The sequence below is a fragment of the Macrobrachium rosenbergii genome, chromosome 4 (assembly GCF_040412425.1).
Source record: "Macrobrachium rosenbergii isolate ZJJX-2024 chromosome 4, ASM4041242v1, whole genome shotgun sequence".
NCBI classification, from domain to species: domain Eukaryota; kingdom Metazoa; phylum Arthropoda; class Malacostraca; order Decapoda; family Palaemonidae; genus Macrobrachium; species Macrobrachium rosenbergii.
This window is the reverse complement of record NC_089744.1, coordinates 64,250,900-64,268,687: the sequence shown is the minus strand read 5'-3', so window position 1 is coordinate 64,268,687 and position 17,788 is coordinate 64,250,900. Positions and strand designations below refer to the sequence as shown.

The following is a 17,788-nucleotide window of genomic DNA, read 5'->3' as shown; positions in this document are numbered from 1 at the left end:
TAACTGTGTATTGATCATAAAAATGATACTCAGTAACCTAGATGTAAATTACAGTACAGTATTTAAAAGAAATGAATCTGTAGAAAATTGTTCTGATTTCTTTGTTTGAATTTTATATGCAAAACAATACTGGTCAAATGAGGTTGATGCATAAAACTTTTATGCAAAATTGTACACAGGGAGAGGGAGGAAGTTTTTGAATCTTCACCATTCCCTCACCTAAAGTAGTTGCAATGTTGGTATTGTAAATGAGTTTAACCAGACCACCAGGTCACATTTTTACTTATAAAAGGTTGGGTAAAAGATTGGCTTTTAAATAAGTGGGTGGAAAGATGGGCAGTGCAAAGTAAAAAAGGTTCACAGTAGTTTGAGAAGAGAGCAACAGGGGATGGATGAAAAGTAAAAGTAGGAAACAATGCAGTTGAGGCTAAAGGGCTGCTGTAAAGTTTCTTTATTATTGTTTTTGTTGATCTGATTAAGACAATCTGTAGCAAATGGTCAGTATGTTACATGACACCATTTAGATTTTGGCAGGTTGCAACAAATTACTAAGCCAGGTTTATGTATTTTGCATATTACAGTATATAGTATACTGTATATATATATATATATAGCTTGCTAGGGATTTTAATGAACTGTGTCTGAGGATATAACAGGTAATGAAAATATATAAAGAAACCTTGCATAGTGGTATTCTATATCAGATGGATAACAATGAGAGAGAGAGAGAGAATTGGTTGTGTTACCCTGATTATGGGTTGTATGTCACCATGACTAGGGTGAGAATAGGGGCTGTATGTTACTGTGAATAGGGATAAGAATAGGGGCTGTGTTACCATGAATAGGGTAAGAATAGGGGCTGTATGTTACTGTGAATAGGGCTAAGAATAGGTTGTGTGTGTTTCTGTGAATAGGAGTAAGAATATGTGTTGCCATGAATAGGGGCAAGAATAGGCACTGTCACTGTAAACAGGAGTAGAATTGGGTTATGTGTTACTTTAAATAAGGGTTAAATTTTTCATTCTGTGTTCCTTTATCAGTGATCTTTATAAGAGAGTAGAAATGCTAAACTGTGGTATACCCCTAACTTTCAGGTATAAATATTTTGTCTCGATTATCTTGTAGTGAAGTTAATTATGCAACAAGATAATTAATGATGTTTCATTTGAAGCCCATCAAAAAATAATTACATCACAGTTTCATATGAAACAAGTTACAAAAATTAAATCATAAGAAAGAGAGAGAGAGAGTTTCACATTTTCTCTCTGTATTAGAATTGTAATACCAAAGTTAGCAAGTAATTTTGTAATCCTTACTGCCTTACCTTGCCAAATTTTATCCTTGGGTTCAAGTTGTGTTCCTTCTTTCTTTTAAATGGAGATGAAAGAAAACATGGAAAGTATGAGGGAGAAAGCGATGCTGCAGAGAACCTTTAGTGCCAATTATAGTGTTCACCATGCTTTAAGCAACAGGTACCTTCTGATGGGGTGTTACAACTAGTGATAGTTCTCACATATGGAGAAGGGGAGACGAACATGGAAGGCAACTTATCTTTGCAGGTGATGCTGATGTTTAGCGTTAAAAAACAGTCAAATATTTAGACTGAACTTGAAATTAAAGTGAATATGATTACTGTTCTCCTTGTATAGTTGATAACCTGTTGAGTGTTCATTACCTTTCTTGCCAATAGTGTGATGTTTACAGCTGATGTCTGTGGAGCAAGCAGAGCTTTTCCAAGAAATCTCACCTGAGCAACCCTCATTTGTTCATAAAAGGGCCACCATGTACTTGATGCACCAGTCTGGTACAGACTTTCTTAAAAAGACTTGTTGTCTTTTGTAGCACTCCTGTAGTTGATAGACCCTGGACCATCCTCATGGAAACATCCAGTAAGATGACCTTGCAATTCCTAGATGTTACAGCATCACATCCTTCACACACAATAACTGATTTAGGTCTACAGCTAACCCAAGTGAGCCTGCTGGAATGTCACACACACTGTCATCTTTACCACGTTGAGGCTTGCAGAGCCTGCATATAAGTACTCCCACCGCCAGTCAGTCTAACCATCCTCCATGTGATCATAGTTCTCAGAGAAGGGAAGAAAGATCAGCACTTCTACACAACTAGCGCTACAGGTCTGACTGCGGAAAATGAGTATGGCTACCTACTTTTTACTCATGTATTTTTATCTGTAATTAAAAAAGGTTAAAATGTCAGTAGAACACTTTTGCCTGTTAAATTAAAGCAGTGAATATTGGCCATCTCTTAGCGTCCTTTAGTGCCAGAGAAAAATTTATTTGCACATAGTAAATAAGAAAATTAAGTATAAAATAAATCCTGATGAAGCACTGATATCCTTCAGTGAATAGTAATATAATAATAATAATAAGCATGTTTTTGCTGAGTGCAGGACTAAAAAGTGTGGAAGTTCATCAAAACTTTTGTCATATCTCTCTCTCTCAGTCAGATACTTAGAGAATGAGCTCTTATGGAACAGAAATAAGTTGCCAGGTACTGATGGATCCCACCCAAGGGTGGTCAGAAAATTAGGGAATATTGCTCCTTGCTACTGTGGCATTTTCATGATATCCCTGGAGGAAAGAAAGGCATGAAAAATTGAAAACTGCAAAATATGGCAGCAGTATTGAAGACTGTTTCTGAGGATGACCAATGGAACTACAGACCTATCAGCTTGACTCCCTTTCACAGGAAGAGATGAGAATCTATCGTATCAGACAACATAATGAGACATTTAGAATCCAGCAGTCTAGTTCTAGATTGGAAGCATAGATTTGTAAAGGAAGATCATGCATGACCAACCTTTTGGGCTTCTTCTGTGACATGTACTTCCTAAGACATATGCAAGGATTTGCACTTATTATTTGGCAGAGTAAGAATGCATCCCTCTGCAAGATGAGAAAGTTCCTATCGCTCCTTGACAGAATACCAGGCAAATGCTGGGAGAGAAGGTGACTGCTGCCAAGTCTCTTTGTTGGTAGTGGGGTTGCTCAGTGTTTGTTTATGTAGTAGACATTAGGGAAACTTTATACATGTGCCTTACAGGGGGCAACCTGAGAAAAGCGTAGGGCATACACGTGCTTTTTAAAAATCTTTTGAATGATGAGGATGGGAGAAGAGCTGCTTAAAAATTCACTTTCACTTATACAGATCTCTGCTGATCTCCAGCTTCCCATCTCATAGTTTTCATCCAAGTATGGCTAGGTCTTCAAACTCTCCTGGTGCCCACAGGAGCCCAGCTGATACTTATCACATACTATGCTCCCAGAGTTTGCGTGGAGTACATTTCCAAGGCTCCCCCATCCCCATTCATCATTATCTTATCTGCACATGAAACTAATATTTCTTTATTAGTATCATTTCTAACCCTACATCACTATCTTCTCTTTCTTTAAATCTCCAGCTGAAAACCCTTATGGACAGAGTCAACAGAGTATACACCCAAGAGGGCTCTGAAGGGAAATCAGTCTGCAGAGAGAAAGAGAGAGGCAACTCATAAGAAAAAGTGATAAATAAATAAACATGTTACTATAAAATAAAACCAATAGACGTGAATTCAGGAGACAACAGCAGAAAGCAGGAATGAATTTGCTCTTTGCTTAAACATTTGGAGATCAGAAGATCCCACAACTGCACTAGACAAACTATTCCACATTTTAGTAGTGGCCAAGATAAAACTCCTAGCAGACTGAGTAGTACAGTAGTATTAAACATGATAGTGGAAAACAGTAAACCTGTCGAGTTTGCTAGAAAAAACAGTTAGATTAGGTAAAGATGAGTGCAGAGGATGTTTTTCATTTACTGTACTACATTTTATACAGCGAACATGATGAACTCGCTTTCACTTTATGTCTGTGCCACAAGTCAAAATAGTACTTTTAATATTCTTCGTAAAGCTTTATTCTCAAATCAGAATAAATTTTTTATAGTTTTCTTGACATACCCAGTATTCATGTCCTCTTAGCAATACACATAGTACCAAACTTACGTATATGTAGTTGTATTTTCATTTGCAATCTCCATCTACAGTAATACCTTGAACTTATGCAAGGTTAGGTTCCAGAACCCCTCATGTAAGGTGAGGATTCATGTAAGTTTGGTACAGTCACTAATACTTACATTAAATGTTTATTTCTAGAGTTTAAACCCTAAATATGAAAAAATCATGCTCCCAAAGCACTATATGGCTCTTAAGTTAAATATCAAGAGTAAATTTATTCATGATTAATGATAGAGAAAGAAAGAATAACTTTGGACTTTGGAGAGAGAGAGAGAGAGAGAGAGAGAGAGAGAGAGAGAGAGAGAGAGAGAGAGAGAGAGAGAGAGAGAGAGAGAGAGAGACTGAATATGTCAATGTGTCAATGTGTCAAGATAATTGACAGTTAGGTTGCAACCCCCCCCTCGCTCCGAAGAATCGGAGAAAAGACTGGGAATCCACATAGATTCTTTAAAAATTTTAAATAATTTACTATAGAAATGCAAAAAGTTGTAATTGTAGCATGAAAAATATGAAAAAATTAATAACAAAGTAACGTCACGTTTATAAACTACAGTACTGTATACTAAACAGATAAACATACATGTTACACATGCATAAAAAATCTCTCTTATCTCAGTGAGAGGGAGAGAGAGAGAGAGAGAGAACAAAAATACAACTCATGTGTCAAAGCAAATATTAAAGTACAGTACAGTACTTAGAGAGAGGGAGAGAGATGTTTACATTGACAGCTGTTTTGTGATTTTGATTGATTTTACTGTATTTTAACGTATAGTACTGTATGCTAGTTTACCCGCTTATCATACAGTATTTATATAAAAAAATGAAAATAATACAAGTTTTTCATACCAAATTTGCACATAAAACCATGAAAACTTATAAATTACTTCAAAAATTAAACATAACCACTTCAGCAGGGTTTTTTGAGGATTTTGCAAATGTAGCGTTTGTGAATTCGCACAACTCGAAGCGTGTAAGATGTAGGTATTACTGTATTTAATTTCTGAATCTTACTCAGGTGCCCTTTGTCTGACTTGCTTAGTCATTATTAAATCCAACTCAGTAGAACCTGTATTGGATTTCGTTGTTCCAAGATATTTGAAAGATCCAAGCTGCTCAATCCTCTTTCCAGCAATGTTATTTTGTCCCTTTGTTCATACTTCATCCTAATTTTGTTTTTATTAACTTATTTTGGATAACTTAGTAAAGTAAAGGAATGCTAAAGTGAAATTCAGATTAGAAGCATAATTTGTTTGCTTCCTCATCTCTTATGATAAAGGCCACACTATGGTACTGCATCATCAAAATGGTCATCTAGTGGTAATTCGTTCTAACTAAAAAGGGAGATTATCCATCTTTACTAGAGGTAGGAATTATCAAACTCACTCATATGAACTTTCAAATTGCATAAAAATGGAAAAGAAAGAAACCTGAAAAAACTTAGTTGCCATATCAGGACAAAAAAACATCTGGAGAACTTTGTGCTAGTGAGAGAGTCAGGAAGCTTTGTACCTGTATCCCACTGGGACTTGGGTATCCTTTCAGAAATGTACTACAGGATGATGATTTTTTAATGGGCATTTAAGCATCTGGACATTTTAAGGCCACAAATAAGGGCTTAATTTGTGAGATAAATTAAGTCTTTAAAGGATTTAAGAAAAATCACTTCATTCTGATCCCCTTTAAGCTATTTCATATTTAGTCACCATTAACCAGAAATTTTGGTTATATACTATTCAAGGTAAAGATCACTGTCTGGGTCATGAAACCATTCCAGAGCTAGTGAACTGCTGTGCAGCTTGGTCATGACAACCGGGACTATCACACACTCTACCAGTCTTTCTAATCTCAAATTAAAATTGTCTTAGGTGCCTATGAATGATCCGTAGAAGAATGCTTATAGCCCTACTGAGTACTGGAGATTGGGTTAGAAAGGATTTAGAAAATATAATAAGGAATAGGGCATCTGAAGGCATTCAGGATATAAAGCAGACTCATCCTCTTGTGTAACATGCGGACCTCACCCCATGATCCAAGGCCCATGATGACACAGGAAGAATTTCTTCATTCCGAACCTTTTTTTTTGTTTTCCCTACCTATACAGTACTGTATTTAGCCCAGCATAAGTGATCTTTAGTGGCATAGTATGTTAATATACAGGTACTTGTCATCTTTGTATTTTTTTTTACTTACACATAATGTCTGTAAATAGTGAAGATTTTCTTACTTTACATAGCTTGTGAATGTACAAGTAAAGTTCTACAGATTTAAAGAAAAGAATCTTAAGAATTTATTGCAAGCTATTCCTCACAGTGGTGATGAAAACTAGCTCCATATAGTTTTATATATAGATATTTTAGAATTTTAAGTCTTTTGCTGACATGTACTGTATAGATGATACTGATGGTCACCCATTTTGGTAGGCTTGATATCTTTAATAAACTTACAAGATTTGCTCTACTGATCAGAATTAATCTGTAAAGCAGTGAATATACAGTATACTGTAGTAGGGAATTCTATAGATATTCTCATTATGGTAACACTTCATTTACACTATCTCAGTTGAATGGGATTTTACCACATTGGGATTGATTATTATTGATAATGTTCAAAGAATTTTTATGCACCAGATAATTTATACAAACTATGTCCTCAAATTTTTTGTGTGGAAGTCTTACCAGATTGAAATGTTCTCAGTGGAGACCTATGTAGTTTTGGTTTTTCATGTTCGAGCTTGACACTAATTTTTTTGGGGTCCTTTAGTTTTTTTAAAAGAAAATTATTATGACGGCTTTGTCTGTCTGTCCGCACTTTTTTCTGTCCGCACTTTTTCTATCCACCCTTTTTCTATCCACCCTCAGATCTTAAAAACTAATTAGGCTAGATGGCTGCATATTGTTATGTTGATCATCCACCCTCCAGTCATCAAACATACGAAATTGCAGCCCTCTAGCCTCAGTAGTTTTTATTTTATTTAAGGTTAAAGTCAGCCATAATCGTGCTTCTTGCAATGATGTAGGACAGGCCACCATGGCGGGCTGAGAGTTTCATGGGCCTTGGCTCATAGTATTATACCGAGACCACTGAAAGATAGATCTGTTTTCGGTGGCCTTGATTGTACGCTGTACAGAAAACTCGAAGGCGCATTTTTTACTTGCTTTCTTTAATAATGCAGCTTGGACATGCAGTTAGCCCGGTTATACCATGTACATAATTTACTCTTGAGGAAGGATAGGGTTAATGGTGATGGCAAAAATTGTAGATTGTTTTAAATCAGACATTTCCACACAGGTTTTTTTTTTCTACAAAATATTTGAAAATTATTGTCTTCTGGTCCTTTTTTAATCAAATGGGTAATCTTCATTATTGATTTATGTGATTTTGTAGATAAGGATTAGTTATATTACTGACGAAGTACTTTATAATACAGTAATTAAATATGTAGCATGGAAGAGTTTATTTTTTAAAGTGTTCCACTTGCAATTACTTAAATCCATTACTTAATGGGAAGATTTCCAAGAAGTTCAGTACAGTATAGAGACCCCATTCAATCAAGATAGACAAATGGCTCTAGTTTAGGGAATACCATACTTTATATACAGTACAGTAATGTATTTTGTAAAAGTATTTACACACAACAGTGATGAAATAGTTAAGAGGAAAAGTGGAGGAATTATGTAAAAATTGATCCTCTGAAAACTTTATTAGGTCTTCGCTTACTGCCTTATTATTACTCATGTCATAAAATTTTGTGAAGGGAGTACTTCATATTGTTGAAACACTTTCAGATATTGGTTAGATTATTAGTGGAAAAAGAGCATGTAAAAGGTTACTATTGTCTGAATTTAATGTTACTGGACATTACTTTTTCAGAATATCCACATTCTTTTACTAATTTGTTTATCAGATGAGCATTTGGCAGATAGACTTTGTATGTGATAGAAACTGGGAACTACATAACGCAATTGTCAGTATTTTCATAGCTTGTCGTTTACAAAAATTCTCTAATTTTGTTTCTTTTTTAGTTTTCTGTAAAAGAAAATTATTGAGATGGCTATATGTCTGTCCATCCGCACTTTTCTGTCCGCCCTCAGATCTTAAAGCCTACTGAGTCTAGAGGGCTGCAAATTGGTATGTTGATCATCCACCCTCCAATTATCAAATACTGTATACAAATTGCAGCCTTCTAGCCTCAGTCTTTTTTGTTTAATTTAAGGTTAAAGTTAGCCATGATTGCGTGTCTGGCACCACTATAGGTGCCAACAACACAGGCCACCACCTGGCCATGGCTGAAAGTTTCATGGGCCACAGCTGAGAGTTTCATGGGCCACGGCTGACAGTTTTATGGGCCACGGCTGAGAATTTCATACAGCATTATGCGCTGTACAGAAAACTTGATTGCTCCAAAGAAACTTTGGCTCAATTTTTACTTGTTTGTTTTTTATGTTGTTAATCTTCCAGTTTTGCAGTCACCTAATGCAGTGATTGTGAGGCTTATATAGGATTAGCTTTCCAAAATACTTTTTGAATATGAGTTGTCAGTTGGTAGTTATATCCAGTAGAGAAAAGAATGGGAAAGGGTTTCCTTTCATGTAACATTTTTTAATTTTAATTAAAAAGCAACAAGTATGTCCCCACTAATTGTACAGTGATAATATAGAATGAATCATGGGCATCTTTTTGTCCTTTGTACTTGAATTACTAATGTATGTGTGATTACATTGTCATGAAGAGTGTGTTCCTTTAGTCATAATTACAAATTATATTATCAGACTCTTGCTCACTATTTTAATTTTTACTGTACAGTACTGTCTTAAACTGGGAATTTGGATTGAATAATTCCTATCATTCAAGTTTAATAATTTCTTTGTGATTTTATTTTGGGTGAAGTTAACATTGGTCTTACATTGGTCACACTTATTTGACCCATGGGTATTATGATAAATAATCTCATGACTCAGTGTCAGAATCCTGAGAATTTTTAAAACAAAAATATTTTCAACTTATCCAGTAATTAGATTTTTAAGATGCTTGACAGTTTTGAAAAACATCCAATACACAGATTAAGAACAAACACTACAGGCCAGTACTCTGGAAGTTAAGAATGTCAATTCATGATTTGGTCAAACTGTTTAACAACAACAACAACAACAACAAAAACAATAACAACAACAACAACAAATGATTATACTGTACAGCCAACTAAGAGGGGAAGAAAACCACCAGGAAATTCCTGAAGCGAAAGCAAGTAAGAGGCTCTGGGAAATCATATGGGGCAATCTGGTATCACACAACAAACATGCAACATGGCTTCAGGAAGTCAAGGCAGAAGAAATGGAGTGATTAAAACAAAGATTAACCGAGATCATGACAGAGACAGTCAGACACCAACTAAAGAAAATGCCCAACTTGAAAGCCCCAGGTCCTGATAAACTCCATGGATACAAGCTAAAAAAACTAAAAGGCCCTACACCCCGAATAGCAGAACAACTCCAGCATTGTATCACAAACCACCATGCACCCAAGTGGATGACCACAGGGAGAACATCAGAAAGACAAGAACCAAAGGAAATACAGCAATTAACTACAGGCCTATCACCTGCCTACCAGTAATGTGGAAGTTACTAACAGTGAAAGGCTATACAACTACCTAGAGGATACAAACACCATCCCCCACCAACAGAAAGGCTGCAGAAGGAAGTGTAGGGGCACAAAAGACCAGCTCCTGATAGACAAAATGGTAATGAAGAATAATAAGAGAAGGAGAACTAATCCAAGCATGGCATGGATTGCCTACAAGAAAGCCTTCGACATGATACTGCACACGTAGCTAATAGAATGCCTGAAGATATATGGGGCAGAGGAAAACACCATCAGCTTCCTAAAAAATACAGTGTGCAACTAGAATACAGTACTTACCAGCTCTGGGATAAGACTAGCAAAGGTTAACATCAGGAGAGGGCTCTTTCAAGGCAATTCACTGTCCCCACTACTCTGTAGTAACCATGATTCCCATGTCAAAAGTACTGCAGAAGATGGATGCTAGGTACCAACTCAAGAAAGGAGGCAACAGAATTAACCATCTGATGTTCATGGATGACACCAAGCTGTGTGGTAAGAGCATCAAGGAAATAGATACCCTAATCCAGACTGTAAGGATTGTATCTGGGGACATCAGAATGGAGTTTGGAACAGAGAAATGCACCTTGGTCAACATACAAAAAGGCAAAGTGACAGGGACTTAAGGGATAAAGCTACCAGATGGGAATAACATCATACACATATATCAGACAGGATAAAAATACTACTGGACCTGGGAGTAATAGAAGGAGAGGATATAAAACACTGAGAGATGAAGGATAGGATCAGGAAAGAATATATGCAGCGATTTAACCCTTAATGGAGGGGCATCATCATATGAGTGTCTTTAACAGGTTTTGAGTAATGGACGGGCTAACTCATATGAGTTTTAATATTATGTGCCATATGATTTTGATGAATTTAGCAGGAAAGATGTTCACATCACTTCAGTGGTCGATAAATGACTTATGGCAACTGTAGTAGCTCAGCACAGGACAGAGAGGGATCTACCTTGAGACTTGGTGGGGAAATGTATTGCCCCTCTCTATCCCATGACATCTTTTTATTTATTTGCTCATAAGTATACCTGGGGATTGCTGTTGGTTTTAGTTCTTATCTTTTATGATAAGAACTAAAACCAACCAACCAACTATAATTGTAATTTTGCAAAGAAAAGTGCAAAGAAATATTAGGAAAAACATGTATACCTCACAAAAAGTTACTGCATCTCCCCACCTCAGTAAATCTCATAAATATTTTACAACAAATTTACTCAGAATTTGTTACTGATTTTAGTTCTTATTTGTTATGATATGGTGTGAGGTGTAATTATAATTTTACAAAATAAAATAAAGTAAGTCATCAGAAAAACATGTATAACTTGGTAAAATTAGCATATTTTTACAAGTGTTTTGTAAAAGAGGCCCCACACAGGGTTGTAAATAGTCACTTTTAACTTCCATCAATGGAAAGAGGAAGATAGCAAAGGTAGGGAAAAATTTTTAGAATTTTTTTTTTCTTACACCATATGCATTTGCATATCTTCCTCTTTCCATTGATGTGTTTTTTCTTAAATTGGCAAACCTTAAAGTTTGCCCCAGTCTTGGGTCACGTTTAATATGTACAGTACTTAGCCCGTCCCTTAAGGGTTAAGGTGATACTCGGGTCAAAACTCAATGCCGGAAACATGACAAACGCCATAAACACATGGGCAATACAAGTAATCAGATACAGCGAGGGAGTAGTGGAGTGGACAAAGGCTGAACTCTGCAGCATAGACCAGAAAACTATGAAATACATAACAATACACAAAGCACCACACCCTAGAGCAAATACAGACAGACTATACATAACATGAAAGGAAGGGGAGAGAGGTCTACTAAGCACAGAGGACTGCGTCAACATTGAGAGCAGAGCACTGGGGCAATATCTGAAAACCAGTGAAGATGAGTGGCTAAGGAGTGCTTGGGAAGAAGGACTGATAAAAGTAGACGAAGACCCAGAAATATAAAGAGACAGGAAAATGAAAAACAGAGCATAGGAATGGTACAGCAAACCAATGCACGGACAGTACATGAGAGACTAAAGATTTACTTTTGAGTTCTTAGTTGAATGGAAGAGGCCCACAAAGACAGGAATTGAATAAACTTATTATGCAGAGGCTTTCAGCGTTTATGAATGGAATTAACTCTGATGAGGCTATGGGATTCTTATTATTAACATTGATTGCTAATATGTTACTGTAACAACATAATTAGTTTTGAGAACTTAAAAACCCTTATTCTGATATTGGAATTATGATATTGGGATATTGGGAGTAGAAACTAATAAGCGTTATTCTGATATTGCAGTTATGGTATTGGGAGTAGAAACTTTTGCTTTTATGGTTAATTATGAATTTTTTCTAGGAAATTTAGCATTTTTCTTATAATTCTTTTATTATTTTTTCTGATTGCTGACAAAAATGAATTTATCATCTTGAATTTTCTATGCTTTTTTTTTAGATTTTATCATTATCAGTTATATACAATGATATTCTTTGCTAATAAGTGAGCATATACAGTTTACACATGACAACTTCTTTTATACTGAGACATGGCATGTATGTCATTGCACCCAAGATCATTGCAAATTCATCATCTGAAAGCAATAGAAATGAGTGTAGCCAGCACCTGAAAATTTTAAGTGTTCTGGTTGTAGACAATAAACATGTTTGCATGACATAATCTTTATATACTAAAGTAGAAAAGCTTGCTAATGCTAACATCGCCCAAACTTTTGGTCTTTATAGACTGAATGTTTTATGGAATTTTATGATATATGATTTTAAGAAGGTTGTTGGGTGTTGGATAATTTAATTAATCTTAATATTTTTAACCCTAGACCAAAACTTTGAGGCCTGGTCTATGTTTTCTTTGATGTTCTCTACTAACCTGCACCTTCTTTGCCCTCTAGGAGTGTGAACAGGAAATTTTCGAGAAGGGCATGTTGGTGGAACGCCTACAAGAGAAAACGCAAAAAATCAGTAGCATGCTTATAAATCTTCAAAATTACTCAGAACCTAATTATACTTCAAATAACTTAAGTACAACCTCAAGTCAAAATGACAAAAAGTGAGGACAGGAGTTGCAAGATTGTTGAAAAATCTTTTTTAGAATTGCAACGTTTCTATACCATGTATAGGACCATGAATTGGAGTTTTAAGTCTAGCATCTCAACTAAATTTTTTGGAAGTCAAGCCACACTTGAGAGCTTTCCCTCCCCCATTTTAATTTTATTCTGTAAACCTCATACTTTGGTATTCATAGTAATTTTGTTGTTGATTTAAGGTTATATCGAGGATGTGAATATTGTAATAGCTGTGTATGTTACTAATGCACCAAATAACAAAGGTTTACATATCAGCAACTGCAATATTTGTTGCCTTATGAATTATGAATATTCTTGTTATTTTTCATACTCTTTCTTGTACTATCCCTAGCTGTTTACAATACAGTAACTTTTTATTGTATTTTATATCTGTAAGTTATGTATAGCATATACTGTATTAGACATTTTGTACTTCTCACAGAACACAAATACACACTTTGTCAAAAAATTTTCAGTAAGCTTCAGACTATTGTATCTGTCTGTTTCTTGGCATACTCCTAATACTGTATTTCTACTTGAGTCTTAAATTTTGTTTATATTTTTATTATCTCGTGACTATTGTACAGGAGCTAAGCTAATATCTGAACGTTACTGTATATTTTGTAACACTGTAATATACATTGAATTTCTTATGACATTTTTTTTTCTATGATTGTAGTTCTTGTCTTGAATGTCTTAGGTAAAGAGTTAAGTCTTTAGTATTGTCACTTAAAAGTAGCTTAAGGCTGAAAAAAATTTCGGGGGCTTTGTTGTTTGTCATGTTTATATGGCTATTCATTTTCACTGAAGTCAAAATACTTAGTCTCTCAGTTGTTGTCTCGAATCCTGGCTATCACAGTGAAGAGGACATCCATCTACTCAACAAGCAATGACTTAGGTAAATTGTTAGCTGACTATATGGGCTGATGAGAGATCACTGCTTTTCAAGCACATCACTTAATTTGTTTTTTCATAATTTTTTTTTTTTTTATCTAACGACAACTTTCTGGTGCCTAGTAAATTTCTTTGTGTTGAACCGTTTAGGAAGGAAGATTGTTGAGGATAGTCTCCTGATTCCCCTTTTTTAATAGTGTCACAAATTTTGATTATTTTTTGCCTGCATTTGTGTGTGTATAAAGATTTTTTAATTCTTACTTCTTATACTTTACAAAAATGCTTGCTATTCTGTGTATAAATTTGGACATTACATATTTTACTTCATCAATAGGAAGATGCATGCTTTTTCTGGATTTGATTTACTTTGTGGGACTCATGTTCAGTAATCTTATCCAAAACTATGTTGTCATGGTTGCTTTCCACTTATTTATTATTTTTATTTGCCCCCTACTGAATTGCAACGTGATATAGTGACAGTTTGAGTAGACATGGGACAGGCTATCTTAGTATGTGTCCATAGAATCTCACAGGTCATTTTGTTTTTTATTTTGCGTGTCTAATAGACTGCAAGACTCACTGTAACTAGCAGATAAAACTCTGATACTTCTAAGGTTTCTTACGTACATATCATATAAAGATTAGTTGTGGGTAATCCTGATTGCCATAAGGAAGCTACAACTTACGGGTATGTTTTGTCTGTACCAGATAATCTTAGTTGTGTGTTGTTAAGCTAGCTACTTGCAGATACTAGGACTGTGGTTTTGTTTTGATCTCTGTTTTTGATAATGCTAATTATGGTGATAAGATTGTTTTTTATATTGTAGTAGTGATGTTTTAGATGTGTAATATTTCTGAACCACCTTCCATTTGCATCTAATATAGCTGCTGTATTGCTTATTGGTTAGTTAATGTGCTCTAATGTCTTTGATAAATTGCTTGTTTAGTGGTTGGATGCCTTTTCTCTTGCAGCTGATCAAATTTAACCTAAGATAGCACCATGGAAGTTGCATTCTAGATTTATTAAAAAAATTTTTATTATGCAAAGTGGCTATTCATCAGCTCAAAGCCGTGTTCTTTTCAGGAGTGTGAGAGCTCATTAAAACAGAAAACAGAACTCATCGGGCGACTGGAGGCCAAGGCTGCAGAAATGGCTGAGACTATACGCAATTTGGAGTCACAGTATGTATTCAAGGGTACACAGTCTTCCTGTGAAACCTCAGAACCAGGACAAAGAACTCGGTCCAAATCGTATTATGAGCCCCCTACATGTTCTGTAGATGACAAGGAATTTGCTGAGGGAAAGGGACAAGAATCAGGGGTGGGCAAGTCTGCAAGTATGTCTGAGATTGAGGCCAAGGCAACAGGCAGTTTGTGATAGAGCAGGATTAAAGAACACATAAATTCAGCATTTAGAATGCCACACTATTAGGTTGAGTCAGATGTGATAAAGAAATAGGTTTGTTGTACATGGGTAAAGCTGTCATGCATCAATACTGTATTACTATTGATTTTGCTGTGAATCACTTCTATTCCTTGCATGGACTCAATCATGTAATCTCCACAGTTGATCCTGGCACTCTTGCAGAACTTATTTGATAGAGCTGAATATAATTTCATGGGTCGTTAAGCTGCATTTACACACTAAATTGATATAGCCATGGGTGTCTTTCATTTGTTTAGTAACGAAAAGTTTGAATTATTTTATAAGTAAGACTATATTAATGTGTTTGTTTCAAGTTAGAGTAGGAATGCTTTAATAGATTAACAAAATTTGGCAAACCTTCAGCCAAGTGGTCTTACATTATCAGCTGAGGCAGCCATGATCACCCTGAGGAATAATGCTGATAAATTTGACACATATAAGCTGAAGCTGTGCCCTCACTTACCTGTGTTTGTTGTGATAAAATAATGTAATTCTATTGCATAAACATGTACTACACCTGCCAGTTATTGCCAAATAAAGGAAACTTACAGTCTTTTGGAGTTTCATTGCCACACTCCAAATTCATACTTTTCATTGTTAAGTTTGGTTGCCTCTTTCCCTGTTTGGTTTGTCAAGTTTTGTTCATCTAGATCACAAAAACTACACATTTTTTTTATAAATGACATCATGAACCATATTGTTTATATATAGTAATTTTACTAATATTTCTTATTTTGTTTTTACTTTTCATACCTTAATCTTTTTCTTTTCCATTTTATACTTGTTTTCACATCTTAATTTTTACTCATTCCAGCAGTATCACTATGCACAAAGTAATTTAATTGTTATACTGTACTATATGCATATGAAGTATTCAAAGAATTTTGCATACCGTATGTTACTTTTGATAAATGGTGTTATTGCCATTATCAACAACAATAAGTAACCGGTTGTATACAGAAATGACCGTGACAAATTAGGTCAGTGCTTGAGATCAGTATTGTATACTGTGTATGGGTTCATAAAAAGACCATAAACATAAGGTTATGTAGTTTTGAATAAAAAAAAAAGAAAATAACTGGAAAATGTGGAAAGGGAGAACTTTTTCAAAGTCATGAAGTCTATATGAATGTCAAACCTTTCATAACTGTACATTTAGTGAGTTTCTTAATTCCAAAGAAGCAAAGAGGGATAAGGTTAATGTGACGACAAATACTTAAAATTTTATAAAAGAAATTTAATTATTACATATTACAGCTGCTCCTGAGAGAAGGAATAAATCAGTTGGAGTACTGGATTGATTTCTTATTAGGAAAGACAATAAAGGAGAAAAAAATAATGGTACAAACTTCCACTGGAATAAAGAAAGCCAGAAAAGGAGGTGGGGTGTTAATAATTAGGGGAAATAAATGAGGAAGAAATAATCTTTATTTTGAAGAAAAAGTCAGTGTGCACCTGTAGTAGTATTAAAAATCTTTAGTTTGAAGAGAAAAGTCGAAAGAAAATAAGATATTATTATTATTATTATTATTATTATTATTATTATTATTATTATTATTATTATTATTATTATTATTATTATTACTAGAGAAATAGTAAAACTTGAAGTGTATCACATGGTTAATTGCTAATTAACCATGTGATATAATGCTGTTCATTTCGCACAGTAATGATAATTTGTTGGATACTGTACACTCTTGTGGAAGTCAGTACTTGTGGATCATACTGAAAAACAGGCATATGTTCTTAACATTCATTGGTATCTTGCACAATTTCTGAAAACTGTTTTTCCCATTCTTATCCCTTTAGGTTCTTAGGCTTCACTAACAAAGATCATTCTAACCTAACTCATCCTAGAGCACCTTATTGAACATAAACCATCTTAGGGCTCAGTGCCTCAACTAACCTGTCTTTGGGTACCCTTTGACCAGAATTCCCCACTAGTGTATGGATCTTAAACCTTGTGTAATGTAGGGTTCTGTGCCCTACCTAACCTATCTTAGGGTCCCATCAACCTAGCTGGGGTGAAGTTGGGTGTTGCTTAATATTATTGAAACCTGCCTCCCATCAAGTTACTGACGTGTAGAATTTCTAAGTTTATAATATGAAATTGAAAAACATCACCTTTACTTATACTTTGCTTATTAGTATTTTCAGGTAGTCATTACAACTTAAACAGCCATGATTTTCCTTAAAACAGCAATATGTTATGGATATTATTGGACAGTGGCCATTATAAAAAACAGTCACTTCTTTGTTGTAGTTTTATCTTACTATTATTTGAGTAAGGATGAGTTTAAGTGTGAAAAGGTGCTTAGGGTAGGTTAACAATGCCATCAAATCATTTCATGAAATTTAGTAATGGCCTGAAAGTTTTGTCCTTAAATGAGAAGGGGAATTTAGAGAAAAAGTTCAAGAAGATTGACAACTCAGTAGAAAAAGATCAAAGGAATGGCTCACAGTATACAGTACTGTCACATGGCACTGGCTAGAGGAATTTATTTCTGGTGATAGAAATTCATTTCTCGCTATAGTGTGGTTCGGATTCCACAATAAGCTGTAGGTCCCGTTGCTAAGTAACCAACTGGTTCTTAGCCACGTAAAATAAGTCTAATCCTTCGGGCCAGCCCTAGGCGAGCTGTTAATCAGCTCAGTGGTCTGGTTAAACTAAGGTATACTTACTTTAGATTTTAAAGGTGTAATGTGTAAATAAATTTTGATGAAAAGAACAATTGAAGTTA

The 17,788-nt window shown here is 35.0% G+C and overlaps 1 protein-coding gene across 7 annotated transcripts in view; it reads left to right on the top strand.

Annotated features, from left to right (window-relative positions):
- Nucleotides 1-17,788, top strand: part of LOC136835256 (RUN and FYVE domain-containing protein 2-like) — a 126,638-nt gene that overhangs the window by 90,346 nt on the left and 18,504 nt on the right. For 6 of the 7 annotated variants that reach the window (XM_067098571.1, XM_067098546.1, XM_067098581.1 and 3 more), the window contains one exon: nt 14,706-15,600. In XM_067098571.1, the coding sequence (XP_066954672.1) occupies nt 14,706-14,999 (294 nt within the window). In that variant the 3' untranslated portion in view covers nt 15,000-15,600. Of the gene's footprint in view, nt 1-14,705; nt 15,601-17,788 lie in introns of those variants that run through there. The other variant, XM_067098590.1, reaches the window with a different exon arrangement.